This window comes from Gallus gallus, chromosome 28 (genome assembly GCF_016699485.2).
Source record: "Gallus gallus isolate bGalGal1 chromosome 28, bGalGal1.mat.broiler.GRCg7b, whole genome shotgun sequence".
In the NCBI taxonomy this organism is placed as follows: Eukaryota; Metazoa; Chordata; class Aves; order Galliformes; family Phasianidae; genus Gallus; species Gallus gallus.
In genome coordinates, this window is record NC_052559.1 from 3,947,117 (window position 1) to 3,964,069 (window position 16,953).

The window sequence follows — 16,953 nt, forward strand, 5'->3', positions numbered from 1 at the left end:
CATGAGAAGATTGACGACTGCGCTGCCCAATGAGAAACCGTAGTGTCCAATCCCGCCAGCCAATCGTGGCCACAGCCCGCCTTCGGCCAGCCCCCATGCGAAGCCGCGAGGAACGAGGTGGGGCGATGCTTATGATTGACGGGTATCCTGACCAATAGGCTTCAAGCGACACCGCGTGAGTGGGCAATCGGCAGCCAATGCGCGGGGAAGGGGCGGGGCCGGGCCGCGAGGCGCGGGGTGGGGCCGCCCCCGAGGCCGGCTGAGGTGAGGCGCTGCCCGCGGGGAGGGGCCGCGCCGCCGCCCTTATCCGCCCGCGCAGCGCCGCCTGGGGCTCGCGATAGGGCCGGCCGCCCCCAGCTCCCCGCCCTGCCCCGGCGGCGGGCCCCGGTGAGTCATCCCGCTTCCTCCCGCGATGTAGGTCGGGGTGCGCGGGCAGTGCCGGGCCCTCCGCCACGCCTCCGGGCTGAAGCGCGCCGTGCCGCAGGTGAGGGCCGCCCGAGTCCGGCCGCCGTCTGAGCGGGGCCGGAGGGGCGGTCCGAGAGCCGCCGGGATCGCGCAGCGCCGCACTGCGCTGCCGGAACGCCGCGCTCCGGGCCGTGTCCGCCCCCCTCCCCCCTCTGCTTTCTGCCGCTGTTTCGCCCCGGATGAAACATCCGCAGCTCACGCAGCGCTCGGTGTCTCCTCCGTTTTAAAACCTGGAGGCGCTGTTGGCGATACGTCGCTCTCTTCCACCCGTTGCGCAGCCCCGTTTCGCTCCGGGCTTCACCTGAGGCGGCCGAGCGCTGCAGGTCGGTGCTGACGGTGCCGGTCCGCCCTCGCGGCGCCGCCCGTTCACCTCCCTGCCTCAGCGGGGCCGCCAAAGCAGCAGAACTCCTCGCTTACCCGGCCGGGAGCTGCGGCTGTTCCCAGAAATCTCCATCGGTAACTTTTCCCGAAGCCGTCGTTCGGGTTCGAGCCTTCACGCGGCGAGCGGCTCCATGGGATGAAACCTATTCGGCTGCTTCTGTGGTGCGATGCGAGGCGCTGGCGAGCAGCTCGGGGGGTGCTTTGGAAGGGGACCGTATGGCACAGGGCCTGAAACGCGTCGTTGCTTCCAAGTCTCGCTGCGGATGGGTCAGCTCGGTGCATTTCTTCCTTCTAAGTGTCAGGTCGGGATGTGAAAATACCTGCCCGAACTGCTCCAGCTGTGGGGTAAAGAGGCAGAAAGCACTTTTCCCTTAAACCAGATCCCATTTATGAAGATCAAACGTGATATCCATCCTGAGAGCGCAACTGCGGTGAATAAATACCTCTGGCTTAGAGCTAATTAAGAAATAACAACCCCAGCTGTTGGACCGACCTGCAGAAGCCTTGTTGTAACCCTGACATCTGCCCGCCTCCAGCAGTCCCTGCGAGTTCCTGGCCACATCAGCCTTCCCTGGTCCTGCAGCAGCGTGCAGAGGTGAGCAGTCAGGTTCCCCATCAGGTAATTCTGGTTCTCCTTCCAGGGCAGCAGCCCCGGTACAGCAGGAAGGCAGCCCAGGTCCTGGCAGGGCGATGGGAAGGGCCCTTTGTGGGCAGGACTGCCTGCAGATGGGCTGAAGGAATCAGTATTCCACCAACTGCTAGAAGAAAATTAAACTTTATTTAAAAATTCTTCTAATGTAGAAAACGAGAGGAGACGAAGGCAAAAACGAATGCCCCTGGTTCCATCTCATTACAGGAGTTACTGTATGTACAGCTTCAGAAAGGAGCACTGGCAGAAGGTACACATCCTACTTATGGAGCACTACAAACACTTAACAATACGTTGTACAAACCTGACGTAACATTGAAAGGTTCACTGCAGGAAACAATTAAATACAGTCGCTAAGACAGACAGTAGAAGAGCACAGACTGATGTTATTTCATCCCGAATCCTCCGTGTTCCAGGCAGCCCAAACCACCCTCAATCAGCCCCCACTGCCTCGGTGAGAAGCTGCTGCATCCCAAAGGATTGGGATCGCTCTGCATGGGCTGGAGGTCAGCGGCACAGAGGGGGACACCACCAAACCCTTTCTATCCTAGTTTGACTTTCTGGCCAACGTGAAGAACTGAATCAAATCAAAGCAGTGAAGCAATGCTGTGCTGCACCTCGCGTGCCTATAGGCGGCGTCGCAGCTGAAGGCCCAGCTCGTTGAGCAGTGTACGTTTTTGCACGTGTGGGACAACAACAGAGAGAGCTCGTGAGTTTCCTTTCTCTGTTTTTGAGTTCCCTATCCCCAAAATGAATTTGATTTCATGTGTACACGGGCCTTCCCATACCTATCCTGTAGGAAATGGCAAACACTGTTCTTCAGACTGCATTCTCTATACATATATAAGTTTTTACACTATCTACAAAACAGCGATTAGATGTTCCTGTTTAAGTTCTTGCTACTCATTTAAAAATACCGGAGAAAAAAAACTGTACAGTTTCCTAAATTACATCTTTAGAAGAATAATTATTATTATTTTTTAGAAGTTCATAAAAGACTTCGTGTTTGTTTCTATAGAGAATTCAATGATCGGACAAGAAAGGTTAGAAATACATTGTTCAAATGGAGTCAGACAGACCGAGCCGTTAACAGAACGTTTGTAAACTGTAAACTTCTGGTTTTCTGTTCAGCTTTACATCCACAGCCAAAAATTAGGAAGAACTTCAGTCTCGAGGTCCTTGTTTTAATCTCTGCTACATACAAAAGATACTGAAAAGCAAAAACTATTAAATAATTTAATATACAAGCGTAGTTAAAAAGCACTGTACATTGTAACAAATGTACACTTGGATTTCAGAGATAGAAAATCACCGAGCTATTTCCAAATTTACACGACTTTTGATACTGTGTGATGGGGAAAGGCTGAGGGCAGCTCTGCGGGGCAGCAGCTCAGCTCAACCTCTGCACCTGAGTTCCATCCTGCACGAAGCAAAGCGTGGGCGAAGCTGGTGTGTCACAGACCGGGATCCCACGTCCTTCCTCCTGCCATGACAAACTCAGCCACCGCATGCAGGCAGTACTTCTGAGAACCCCGAGCAGTCGGCCGCTCCCTCCGGGCCTCTGTTCCCTCCTGAGAACACCAGCAGGGATTTGGGCTGTGAGCAGTTTGGTTCGTGTGACGAGGAGCCAGAAATGGCCAATGCAAACGCTCTCCCAGGATGCAGTCCTCAGCAACGCAGCTCCTCGAGGAGGGTGAGGGCGGGAGGTGCAGCTCCTGTGTGGCACCAGGGGACCTTTCCTGCTGCAAAATCTTTTCTTGACTTCAGCCTGAATCACAGCTCTCTACAGCTGGGGTTATTTTTTAAATATTGCCTTATAGGAGCAGCACTTTTCTGGCTGACTTATAAAGCCACTTATTGCAGTTGCCATGGGCATGTATCAGGTAAGCAACAGCCTCAGACTGGGTGGCAGAGCGAAAACAAAGAGTTTGTATCATCTGAATGGGACTGTGGGAAGTGTTAAAGCTTGTGAGTGCTGACCTGAGTCGTTCCTCACAGGAGCTGAACTTCAGGTGGATGGCAGACAGGGAATGGCTCCATCCCAACCAACAGCATGGGGAGCAGCAGCAGCTTCCATCTGCTCAGACCCTCCCTGTGTCTGGTGTATCCCTGCAGCTCACAGACCTCACAGCTATCCTTCCTTTTGGAGTTTTTAGGGAATAAAATAGACTTCAAATAGCACTGAACTTCTGCAACCCCAATAATACTCTCCTTACAGCAATACTGAGGGCATGTTTTCCCTATTGGAGATTTAACAAGGCCTAAAGCACACACGGCTTCTGCAGAAGTAACTGAACACAGGATCTGAATCGCCCCTGCACGTCCAGTAGGATGAACATAAAACCCCACTGAGGGGATGAGAATGGGTCCCTTTTATGTCGTTCAAAGGGTTTGAATTACAAAACGTGTCTGTGTTTGCTGTTACTCAACAGGGAAGGGTTTTCCAAAGGAGGACCATTAAAGACAGGGCTCAGTCTTCCTTGAGGGGTCAAACACTCTCCTCCTCTCTCCAAAAAGCACACAGGCCTACCAAAGGAACTACCAAAGGCTAACAGATTCCTTTCCCCTTCCCTTTTTCAACTGGGAGATAAATATGCAGAGCTACCAGGAGAGGAAAAAAAAAACCCCACCTTTATTTGACCCTTGGAACCCTGTAAGGTTACATCGCACTGCAGCAGCCTGGCACGGCTCCATGGGATTGACAACTTCTGTACTGTTTCCTACCGAAGGAATTTGGGCTATGCTTATCCTCCTTCAGGATGGCTGCAGAGGCACGGAGAGACCAAAGAGCTCAAAAAAGGGAGATAAAACAGGGAGGCTAACACAGAAATACTTTTTGGCTAAGTGCAGCACTCTTGCTTCTATGGGAACTGGCTTTAACCACCTTGCTGAGCTGAACCTTCACTACAATTGTTGGTAGAAATGGTTAAGGCACAGACACTGCCTTGCCTTGGTGAGGCTGCAGGATGCTAAATGCTGGGCCAAAATGAAAACAAATTTCCTCCTCTGGTACAAATCACTACAAAACAGCAGAGATGGAGAGAGCTGCAGTCCTGGTTCTGCCTCACCCCATGGGAACCAGCACTGCAGGGACACAGAAGGGAGACCCTCATGGGGACAGAGCGGTGGCACAGACTGTCACACGCTGACAGCCCCAGGCTGTGGGTCTGCAACTCTGCTCACCCCAAGGAATTGACACCCACATCCCGCTGCCCTCAGCACTGCAAGGCAACTCGCACACAATGAGAAGAACATCACCTCAGAAGCTAAATGTTGAACTTTAGGGCACCCTACAACCAGTCAGGATTGAATCCCGTTGTTCCCAGGAGTGGAAGGGCACAGAAGGCGTTAAAACTGGCATGCATTGTAACTCAGGGAAGGTTTGAGTATTTAGAATACAACTGGTATTCCAAACTGTGCAAGTCCTCTCAACTCTCTGTGACAAATTAAAAAAACAAGTCTATCAGCTTAAGGAACGAGTGTCCTTTGGACTAAACCTTACTTCTCAGTAAGAGGAAAACAGATTAAAACCAGTAGGTATATACATGCTAGCTGTATATTCACACACGTTATGTAAAAGTAGCTCAAAATGCCCTTCTCACTTTGCAAGTCTATGAAATGTATGTTGTCTTTATGCAGTTTCCTACAAGGCCCTCGCTAGAAGAGGAATCTGCTGCCTTTTCTTTGAAGAAAAGATTTTGCAATGAGTTTTTTTCCTTTTCTTTCTTTTTTTTTTTTTTGGCTTTTTTGTTTGTTTGTTTGTTTGATTCTTATTAAACACACTGTCCTGATTGTGTTTCACAGGAGACTGGCCAGGCTGGTGGTGGGTCCGTTCTGTGCCTGGAACTGTACGGGAGGTGGTCCATCTGTCCACTGCAAGATAACAAACAGCATGAAAATCCTCCAGCCACGACCTGGGAAGGGGAGGAGCAGCAGCAAGGCCAGAAAAAGGAGCTGCCCACACACACATTGACTACCTTGAGATCATTTACTGATTTCATGACAAGCTGAGCATCAGGTTTGACTCTGTGTCATGTGCATGGAGCAGGGGGAACTGTGACTTGCACTTATGACAGACCTCAATTTAGATGCTTCTGTTTGAGCCCATTCTACAGTGCAGCTACAGTGTTTCCAGAGTGAATGAAGCCTCTGGTTCTCACCCGTTTCATGTTTTCCTCTCAAATTTATCAAAATCTCCTGAACTAGGCAGATTTTGTAGTTTTTAATCCTCTTCCACCTCCACATTTTTAATCTAGCATGGATTACACATAAGCCAGCAATGGCAAGCAAAGTCAGCAGAGCATACAGCACAGGGGGATGGGCTGTGGGCATCACCAACGTGGGCTGCACAGCACATGTGGGTCTCAGGATCCCTCTGCAGCCAAAGCAATCAGCTTCTTCCTGGCAGCCTTTTTTTTCCCCTCTCATAAAGGGAACGTTGGGAAAAGATGTCAGGTTTCCCTACATCCCAAATTCACATTTGGACGTTATTTCAGTCTGAAAGAATGGATTATCTTTCACTCTTGCTGAATTCCAGCATAAGAGAGCACTTTGGTATTTTTAAGCTATGTTAAAAGTGTTTCTGACAGTGACAAGTCCAAAAGAGGAACCCCTTAAGGTAGCAGCTCTACAGACATTGAATGTCATTAACTGGAAATTCAGATTTATAGATAAGGTGAAAACCCACAAATGCTAGAATTATCTCAATAGAAACCATACTCATAGCAGTACTCAAAGCATTCCCCTGAAGAAGGGGATCTAAACATTAAAATTAAACCCGAGTATACATTAATTTTCTTTCAAAAGTAGCAGCTGTCCCCAAAACAAAGTGGCTACCTGCTACAGAAGGCATTAAAAGAAAGTTCTGGAGTGCCAATAAAACCACTGAAGGAAACAAAGACCTCACAGGGATATCGAGGGAAAGCAAAGCACGCTGTCCTGCCTCGAGAGTGCCCAGAACCAGAAGATGAAGATTGCTTACCGTGATTAAATTGTGTTCTGGAAGACTGCATGCTTCAATGTGGTCCTGGAGGAGCTGCTGTGAGAAGTTCTGATGCATCTGTGCTGCCTCATGTGCATCCATTGCATTTCCACAGGCTTTGTTCAGGTCTGAAAGACAAGAGCTTCATTTGCTCACCAAGAACCACCGTTCACACTTATCTTCTCTGATGTGACTCTTCCCCATAGTAATGAATGAATGACTTAAACTGCCAATATATCAAGGCCATCCCACTCAGAAGGGCAGGGGCACATTGAGAACCTGAGCCTTTCCTCCTTCCAACATTGCAGGATTTGATGTTATTTTAGTTTCCAATCATTCAAATAACACTACGCTAATTGGACAAGCAGGAAAGCACCTCCTTACCCAGCAGAGCCCCTGTGCTGCAGGCACACACACTCTCTATGTTCTGGCACCATCTAGTGGGAATGAGGGCTCACCAGTTTGTCACCATGCTTTGGCAGCACAGACCTCACAGCAGTTCATTTATTTTCCCTCCTCGTTCCCCTTTGCTTTCAGGCCCTCACAGCCTGCAGCTCTGCCCATCCCCAACGCAGCTCCTATTGTCTTGTTTCCTGTGAGGTTTGCTGGCATATATTAGCTCAGCCACATTTCAGAATGGTAACACAGTAAGCATGGCAATGTTAGCTAACAGGGATAAGCAGTGTAGAGGTGAGGGCTGAGACACACAGCTCCTGTTGGTGAACAAGTGCTGGCATTCCACTGCTCCTGATGGAGCACCTCTTCAAAAGAGAATCTATCCGTTCCATGGGAGAGCTCTTAGAAAAACCAAAGCAGAATGGGAATGGTGCCTCTGTGACAGGAGCAGCAACAGCTGAACAAGGGACAGCCTTTCATCTACAGTAGATTCATTATTATTATTGGCATGTTTTGTATGTCAACCACCACTTGGAAACGAATGAGAGAAGTTATTTCAATTGCCTAGAAGCAATTTTGTAGCAAAGGCAGTAGCAAAGCAGAACATAAGCCTGGCCCAGTGCTTGGTTTACAGCACCATGCTTATAGCAAACACGACAGCTTAATAGAAACTGAAACTGTGGGGTAAGTTCTTGGGAAAGGGGTAGAGTTACTGCTTTATTTTCTAGTGAAAGCAAATCAATTGCAGCATTAACGCTGACAGTCTGCCAAGAAGCTAGTCAATATTTGAACAAAGCATCCTGGGGCCCATGCAAGTCAGATTAAACAATATTTATGTATGAGAGATATAACAGTCTCTTGTATTTATTAAGGCCCCCACACAGAAGCAAAGCCTAATAAAATGTTTACTGAAGCAAGAGCTGCAGTCAGAGCAAAGCCCTGCAACAACAGCACGGATGCTGCATGGCTGTGACCTGCAGCCCTTCCCAAGCAGTCACAGTATTCTGCACGCCCATGCACTCAGTCTGCATGACGAGCATCCCCACACAGACTCCCAGTGAGCAGCAGTGGTTCTTTGCCACTCATTTTAAGCACAAGACATTTTCCTCCCTTACCTCTCAGCAGAGCTGAAGACCACAGCTGCACAGACATATCCGGGATCTTGCTTGCAAGCTGCATGGCTGGCACTACCATATTATTACTTTCCTGGTGAAAAGCAGACATCAACATCAAAGACGTACTTTTTCCCCTTCCAAATATGTAATGTATCGAAGAGATGCTTTTGCCTAATTTAATTGCTAGCTAGCAAGCTGAAATGCTTAATGGGACAATAACGCAAACAGATCATCTAAAGCTGCCTGGAATTTTGCCTTGTCCCAGGCATTATGGTGTCTGTGTTGTGCAAGACAATAGAAATATTTCACACATTCTGGCATACGATGAGAATTCAGAAGAGCTCACACCCACAATTCCTTCCAAGCAATCCCACTGCATGACGTTACTTGTCCTTTATTCTATTGTTTTTTTTTCCCCCCCCGAGTGATTTCAGGCATTACAGAAACACCTATCTCTACAATAGGAGCCAAACACTACTGCTTTGTAAAGAGTGTTGCTCAGTGTGCAAGAATGGTGTATATCCACGAGCTGCCGGCTCTCAGTGGGGCACCTACATACAAACACTCCTGAACACAACCTGAGAAGCGCCCCAATTTGCTCTGGCAAATCAATAAGCACACAGTAGCAGCAGACACACGAAGGCTTACCCTGTGATTCCCTAATACGTAGAATATATGACCCAGGAGCACGAGGGAACATGCTGTTAATCGATTCAAATCTTCTGCATTTGACATTTTCAGCGTCTCTCGCAAAAACCGCCTGCCAACACAGAGCACAGCACGGAGCAATTAACCAAAATCTGCCTTCCCTGATGTCTTTAAGAAATGTCATGAAGAACCCAATGAACCCCATCAGCAAATGAGCACCCGGGAATAAACGCGTGCTGCAGGTGACCTGAAACAAAGCGCTCCATTCCCAAACCTCACCTTTCATTTAGCAAGAAGGACTATAACATATCCCCCTTTGAAAAGCCTTTCTTTCAGATGGGCCACTGCAGAACACCACACAAGTATTACTCAGAGCAAAAGAGATGTAAAACAGTCTTTGCCTCAAGCGAAACAGAAGGTTGGCTAAACCCACGGGGAACCCAGGAGGTTGGAAAGCAAAGCCTTTGAGTTTTCGTGTTGAGTTTAAATCCCGATTTGGTTTTTCCTTCTCCCCCCCCTTCCAGGTGCAGAGCTTTGTACTCACTTTGCCTCGTTGTATCTTCCTTGGAAGAAGGAGAACAGACCTCGGATATAGAAAGCTGCTGCTCGAAGGCAGTGGGAGCTACAAACAAAGCAGAACGTTGACATTGAGGCACTGCACAGTGACAAACACAGCACGGGCTGTGTCCCATAACCAAACCTCTGCACAAAACATTACGTTGAACAAACAGTCAGAGCTTCTGCCTTGAAAAGAAGAGGATTATTCTGTCTTCTGTGAATAAAGCCTGATACAAAACCAGTATTACCATCATCAGTGCAACATCAGCACAGTTTCTGGAACTCTCACCTCACAGGAAAATTGTGGTCTGGATTTATCCTTTCCAATAAGCTGTAAAGCTGCAAAGTGAGAGGGGAAAAAGGATAATCAGTGCTTCTGACATATACAGCTGATGGTATAGACAGCATGAGTCTGACACAAAGTGCACATCGCATCAAAACATTCAAGTCACTACAAACACACTGACATTTACTTATATTGGTTAAATCAAACAACAGGTGTTCCAATGCTAGAAATTATGTCCATTCTGGTCCTAGAAACGACTTTTACGTAAAATATGCTGTCTTAAACTTTATAAAAGTTACTATAAACTGTTAACGCTTCCTCAGAAAATCCTTAGCAGTCATTTAACTGAGCTGCTCTGTATCTAAATGCTGTCTCAGATTCGTCAGTTAATCCAAACCAGGAATGAACTGTGCAAAAAAAGAAAAGGGTGACTTCTGCAGAGCTGCAGGCAGGACGCAGTGAGCACTCACCTCCTGGTGTCGGTTGCCTTCCCTGATGTACACACTGGCCAAGTTTGTCACAATGAACGCCCACAGCTCCTGGTGTGTAGTGAGCTGAAACAGAACAAAGCACACCAACAGCGCAGTCAAAATACTCCAGTGCCTAACCCAGAATTAGTTCACCCCGTCTTTAATATATACAAAAAGAAAGAAAATACTCAGATTTGGTGTCTGCTTTTTAGCTACAAACAAATTCTCCTGACCTGAACCGTGTTCGGCAAGGAAAATCTGAACGAATACAACTAATACAGACTTTGCACTTCCAGCCTCATCTGCCTGGTGCCCCACACAACCACAAGCCCAGCCACCACACTGGATATTGTGAGAAGAAAAACCTTACCCTCAGTGCTGTAGTAAACTGTGCTTCTGCATTGTCCATGCAATTAACAGAAATGCAGTAGAGCCCCTGTAGAAGACATGATGTTGTTAAGGTAACAGCACATCGTTCCAAGCCCAGAATGCCAAGAAGGCAAGCATGCACAGAACCACAGAAACCAGCATATTGGCTGAAAGAAGGCTCTCGATTCCTTACAACCTTCAAATAGCAATGCTACTTATATTTGTCCCCACACCCAGTTCCCACAACGTGGTCTCAAAGATGCACAGTGCATATCCCGTGTATTTACACTGTGTACCAATTATCATGGCACAGGGCACTTTAAAAGGGGATTTAAGGCTCTGACAGCTGAGCTGGCTGTGAGTCCCCACAGCAGGACAGGCAAACAGCAAAGCAACCATTCCTCAGCAAGAAATTCTGCTGTCTGCATCACCGTGACCTCATTACTGGTGACTGTGCACCGTTCAGTCCTCAAAGAGTCACAGATTTACCTCTCATCACAGACACTTACTAACAGAGTGTGCAGCTGGGCAGCGTGATTAGAAAACAGCCTGGGAGACTGCTGGCAGAGCTGGCAGACTTGTGAGATCTGTTAGGAAAAAACAATCTCTTTCAGATATTTTTCTCTGTTTTGATGTACGCTCTCTATCCACCTAACTGCACCGCACACGGCACTCAGTAAGCTGCAGTGACCCCTTCCAGGACCTAGTGCTGCTCCTCAGTGATGGCAGAGCCAGCTGTGCCTCGGGCTGAGAGATGCACTGCTCCTCCCACACTCACACACACACACAGGAACTGGTTTAGAATGATCTGCTTTGCTGCAGCTCTGCCATATGGTGGCACCACCTGCAAACAAATACCAGATCTGTTCGGAAACGCACAGATTTTGTGCTGGCACACAACAGAAAAGCTGGAATCAAACTCTTCCAAAGGGAATGTGCCTGCGAGGAGCACCGAGAGCCCAGCACTACTCTTTTAGCTGATTTTCCCCCCACACACATTCATGTGAAGACCGACAACAGAGGCTGAGATGGTGCAGCAGAGTATCCTATAAATAAGGGGTGGAGAGGAACTAAAAATGCTTGGGAGAACAGAGAAAAGTGCAGTTTACTCTTGCATTAGAGAATGTTGTCCCCCTCCCTTTTTCCCCCCAAATTATTTAAGAGGAAGAAAGGACAGAAAGTCCTTTAAGAGAGCCTTAAAGACAGAGAAGAACGAGGAATGGACAGGAACACTACGAGGAACTGAAAGGGGAAGAGTTAAGAGCTGCCCTCAGCCACGAACAGAGGAAAAAGACACCAGACCAATTGTGACCAGGAAGAAGGGACCACTTCTTGTCACTGCTCAGTACTTGCCAACCCCACCAGCAACTCCAAAGTGTTGGTAAACGAAACAAAAGAAGAGGTGGCTAATCCCCAAGTACCATCAGGCCTGACCACATCTGTTAGCTTAGTACTGCTGGAACCCCCCATCTGAGCCCAAGAATCCTCCTTGAAACACAGTTTTACAAGTTATTACTGCACATATCCCAGCTAAGGAAATGGTTGAATCCTGTGTTTACCTCCTGCAATGCTGTGGCTTTGTGTCCTGTGACAAGCCGACACATGATAATGTGTTCCAACAAAATAACTTGGAAAGATGACAAGATAGGACTGCAGTCCAACACTGAAGAGGGAACAAAGGGAATCTGGTAAGTGAAGTTAAGACAATACCAACATCCACAGCACACAGACCCTCCTGCACCCAGCCAGATCCCTACTGCAGGTGGCTCAGCACAAAGAGCTCTTTGTGCAAATTCAAATTTCTGCATTCAGAAAATCAAAGTAACCACCCAGCACAGCTCTTAGATGCAGCAGAAACAGACAGAAAGGCCGTCCCAGTGAGCTAGAAAGGTCTGTTGGTTTCTTTTTAAATTTAAATTAGCAACAAGTAATGGAATCCTGCAGCATCAGCCAAATTCTCATCCTTATACTTACTTTTTAGCTTCTCTAGCTGCATGAGTGCTTTGTCTGTGTACTTCTGAGCCTTCTCCAGGTACCCTGCTTGCATGGAATGCATCACTGTCACCTGCCAGAGGACACAAGAAGGATTACAAAACATTTCCTTTGCAGAGGAAAGGTCTGAGCATTCACACAACTCCTCAGGCACTCATCATTATAACTAAGGTTTTATATCAATTAAGAACAAAATCACATTCAAGAAGTGGGGCAATCAGTTTCAGGAACGTGATTGCTCTTCTGTTGGTAAAAATAAGCCAGCATAGAATCAAACCCTCCCCTAGAATTATCCGGCTTGATATTAATGAAGCTTTATTCCAGTTCCCAGACTTCTCACACAGTCTTTTCAAACACTGACGTCACTGAAAGCAATTTTCTCACAGATGCTGTGTCAGAATTAAGCTGTCAGCGCAATGTAAAGCAGCATGTGGCTTGCAGAATCAATCGCTGCTGGTTTTAGACCACTTTTAAGCAATTCCTCATTAACTAGCAATATACATTAAGTAAAAAAGAGCTGCTCACCAAGTAGACAAGCACACACATGTGTTCCTTGGGCAGCCAGTGAAAGAGATCTGCAGGGTTGCTGGGCAGAATCTCATCATCGTGTAGCGTGGATATGGTCTGAATGCACTGCTGAAGCTGCTTCAGACACGGCTTCACACTCTTCACCTGCACAAGAAGATGCACTTCAGACACAGCCACTGCATCCCAGTCACCTGAACACTTACTTAGCTGAGTAAACCTGCCAAGCAATGAATAATCCCCACACTCATGAACTTAAGCTAGGCCCAGCTCTTGCAGTCTACACGCACCTGCCCAGCATCCAGGTAATGCGTGACCTGCAGGACTAAGAAGAACACACGCAACGACTCCTTCTGGATGGGGTTTCCTTGCCAATTTTCAACTATCTGCCCACACAGGGTAAGGAGAGGGTGCACCTCCTGCAGCTTCCGTTCCATCAGAAGGAGCTGTAATTCAAAATACAAACCAGTTTTGTGCTCAGCAGTTCAGATGCTCAAAGACCAAAGTTACACTGATCCACTATTTCAAATAAAACTGGACTCAAAGGCCTCTATTTGCAAAAGCAGCAACCTTGGAACAGTTTTTCATCCTTAATTCCCAGGGTTCCAATGACAGTTCACAGTTAGAAACCACATATTTGTCATCGTTTATAACAGGAAGCAGAGGAATCCATTCACAAGAATCCTACAGGCTTGAGGCTTATTCTGGGCTCATTGAATTCTGTATTCACATGAACAGAGCACAGATAATACCTTCAAATAACCAAGTGATGTTCAGATAAGTTACATTCTCTTCTAGCTTGTATCACACTAGTTAAAAATTCAGAAGTACATCCAACTCACCATTCCCTTGCTTAGCAGAAACAGTGCTCTGAAATGAAACAAAATAAGGTCATAACCTATAGGAAACACAGAATACCCCCCACATAAAGCACCTATTAAATGGAGAGGTCCAACCCCAGAACCAGGAACCACAAACCCATCCTCTCAGCTTTATGCCTAAGCTTCAGACCATTCCAGCTGCAATAGCTGCTAAAGTCAAAGCAAGGCTAATGGAAAATCTTTTGCTGATAAAGACGATAAACAAAGTTCAGTATGAAAAGCAACAACAACAAAAACCTCTCCCATGTCTTAGGAGACATCACTGATTTTCACAGGAAAATTAAAGAGCTGAACAAACTCTCAGATCCAAGAGAGCGCTCGGGAATATTGTTTTGCCTGTAAAACCCATGTGGCAATCAGATGCCACATCTCTAATTTATTTAGAGATAGAACAGAAAAGGAGAAGTGAGCAGAACAATCCAAAATATTCTTTATGGGAAGAAAAAACCCAAAGCTGTGTGGAACTCACCTGGTATACTCAGACCCCACCACCCGGGCATACTCTGCTCCCACTCCCAGAAGGTCACATGCAGATACCAAATCTTTTTCAAGGGTATGTAGTTGCTGAAACGAAGAGAGGCCAAAAAAGGTCAGTGTTCCTTAATGAGTCTGACAATCCTTTTTTCTTTTTAATGTAATTACTTCTGTGTTTTACATGTGATAACTGCTTAACTGGCACATTAATTACTTTGTCTCATTCTGGACTCATATTCCAGGGGCACCTGGCATTCTCCAGAAAAAGCCTGTAATGTTTCAGAAGGAATTTCTCAGCCAGATTTCATACTCCAAAGTTGTTATAATTCACTGAGAGTACATGCAGAGCAGACAGGATCAATTCAGACATAAGCAAACTCGGACAGTTACGTGAGGAGTGCTCCCCAGCAGAAGCAGAGGAAGTGTGCAAGGCACGACTCAGGTGATGAGGAAGGGATGGCACAGCCTGCAGAGCACCCCTCCCTCCCTCCAGCCTCCCAAATTTCAGCCCATTTTCCAGACAGGTAAAGAGCCACACAGCTGCAGAAGAACACTCACTGAGGCAGTGAGACATACAGACCCTTGTGGTCAAGCAAAAGCCAGAAAGGAAATACCACACAGAGAAGAAATCAGCAAAGAATGTCAAGCTCCAAGAAAGGATCCTATTCAGTGGGAGGCACCGAGAAAAACATTTAAGCTTCTTGTGAGTACTCAAGCATTAACTCATTGCAAAGCAAACATTTGTCCTTTAATCGATAGGAAAGGCTCTGCACAGTTCAGCGTTCCCAAACTACACAAAGGAGCTCAGCAGTTCCTTTTCAAGGAAGTTGGTCTGCTTGTTTAAGCTCATCAGGAAGGGGAGAAACACAAGTACAGGTGACTATTAAGACTGCCTTCAAAGACAAAACTGCTTGCTAGCCAGCTCTCTTTCACAGAGTACTTCTAAAGAGCAATTAAATCCCTCAGATCTGTCTCTCCACTGATATTGATGACTGGAAAAAATAAGAGGCGTCCAAGATCTTTCCCATAACACAGACGTTTTCCAGCCATTTTTACAGCCACAGTGCTACACGGTACTCCCAATTAGCAACAGAACATCACTCACTGCAAGTTGGAAAAGCAGCCTACAGTGCCAGTATGGAGTCTGCTGTGAGATCTGGATGGCCTTGCGTAACAGAGGCTTCGCTGTGTCCACCGAGTTCTGAAACAGAAACACACACCCAAGTCAACACAAGAGCCAGGCCCTGAGCACTGCCACCATTGGCAGCAGCAGCTTCTGAACAAGATGTGTTCTGCGCCGATCCTCAACCAAAGCCTCACAGGCCAGGAAATCTAAGGTGTGAGAAGTAATCCAAGTAAGCTTTTAACATGCAAGACCACCCAACAGTAACAGAAGTCTGCTCAAAGGCATTGGCTCTTCAGCTCCTTTGATGACTATTCCGATATTCCCAGCACTGTCTCTGCAGGAGAGGCAATCCGGCCTTCTGAGTACCCTCGTGTTGCAAAAGCTCCACGGCTTTCCTGAGCTGGGGGCGCAGAAGCCGATGCAGAATTCCAGGTGGGGCCACACGAGGGCAGAGCAGAGGGGGACAACCCCTCCCTTGTCCCGCTGCCACTTCTCCATCGATACAGCCCAGGATAGAGCCAGCAAACCCCTCTGATAACAGCTGCACCCCACTCGGAGAGCAAAGGCAGCAGCAGCAGCAGACGGAGCCCCGGGCCGCCTCCAGCAGCAGCGCAGCACTCACCTCCTGGCAGTACAGCTCGGACAGCAGGCTGGCTGCCTCGAACTTCACGTCCTCAAACTGCGGGATCTGACAACATCTGAGTTAAGTAAATACTCAAAGCGGCAACGCCGCGGCACCCCCAATCCTTACTGTAACACACGCGTTAAGAAAGCGGCCCGGAGCCCCACGAGTAGGTCAAGAACTCGGACTCGCTCCCTGTCCCGGCGCCGGGCCTCCTCCGGGACGACTTCGGGCGGGCAGGAAAGGATACCTGCTGCGAGATCAGCCACTGCAAGAGAACACGGCGGTCAGCGCACCGCACCGCGCGGCCGACCCGGGCCCTCCCACCGCCCGCAGCCCCCGCGCTCACCGCCTTCTCCAGGTGCCCCCGGGCCTGCTCCCCGTTGCGGGTGTGGTGGTAGAGCACGGAGCCGAGCTGGAGGTGCGTGCGGGCCTCCATGCGGGCCGGGGGCTTGCGGGGCAGCACGGCCTGCAGGCAGTGCACGCACAGGCGGACCTTGGGCGGGCTGGAGGTGCGGAAGTGCTCGGCCAGGCCCAGCAGCGCCAGGTACCACGACTCCCCCCCGCCCCCGGCCGCACCGCCGCCCGACCCCGACCCCGGGCCGGGCCCAGCTCCCCCCGCGCCGCCTCCTCCTCCTCCGCCCGCGCCCCCTCCGCCGCCCCCCGCCTCCCCGGAGCCCGCGGCGCCGCCCGCTGCCGGCTGGGGCTGCTGCTGAGGGGGCGGCTGCTGCTGAGGGGCCGCTCCGCCCGCCGCGCCCGCCGCCACCGCCGCCATCTCAGGGCCGCCGCGACAACACGGGCGGGGGGGGGGGGGGAGGAAGGGGCGGGGCGGGGGGGCGGGAGCGGCGCGCGCGGGGGGTGACGGGATCTGCAGTCCGCTGAGGGAGGAGCGGAAATGACATGAGCGCGGATGGCGGAAATAACGCCGCGCGAGGGCTCGTGGGAGTTGTAGTCCGAGCGCGCTCCGCCGCAGAGTTGCGTTAAGGGCTCGGGAAGGAGCGCGGAGACCGCAACC

The 16,953-nt window shown here is 49.0% G+C and overlaps 1 protein-coding gene and 1 long non-coding RNA gene across 5 annotated transcripts; one reads left to right on the forward strand and one right to left on the reverse strand.

Annotated features, from left to right (window-relative positions):
• Positions 1-15: 15 nt before the first annotated feature.
• Positions 16-15,302, forward strand: LOC124417440. Of its 4 annotated transcripts, none has more exons than XR_006932237.1 (3): positions 16-175; positions 419-1,441; positions 1,648-2,462. It is a non-coding gene; the product is annotated as an uncharacterized LOC124417440 (long non-coding RNA). The 4 variants fall into 4 exon arrangements; XR_006932236.1 differs by lacking the exon at positions 16-175 and adding exons at positions 5,300-12,006; positions 14,433-15,302 and having other exon boundaries at positions 286-2,204; XR_006932234.1 differs by lacking the exons at positions 16-175; positions 1,648-2,462 and adding exons at positions 5,300-12,006; positions 14,433-15,302 and having other exon boundaries at positions 286-1,441.
• MAU2 (MAU2 sister chromatid cohesion factor) lies at positions 1,606-16,735 on the reverse strand. Its single transcript, XM_425908.7, has 19 exons — positions 16,288-16,735; positions 16,189-16,206; positions 15,939-16,004; positions 15,296-15,391; positions 14,186-14,280; positions 13,678-13,705; positions 13,126-13,281; positions 12,836-12,982; positions 12,293-12,383; positions 11,878-11,981; positions 10,828-10,905; positions 10,320-10,385; positions 9,950-10,033; positions 9,483-9,532; positions 9,180-9,257; positions 8,636-8,747; positions 7,988-8,078; positions 6,477-6,604; positions 1,606-5,368 (listed from the first exon to the last, which is right to left on the reverse strand). The coding sequence occupies exons 1-19, from the start codon at positions 16,711-16,713 to the stop codon at positions 5,294-5,296; spliced, it is 1,989 nt and encodes a 662-aa protein (XP_425908.2). The 5' UTR covers positions 16,714-16,735; the 3' UTR covers positions 1,606-5,293.
• Between the last annotated feature and the right edge of the window lie 218 nt (positions 16,736-16,953).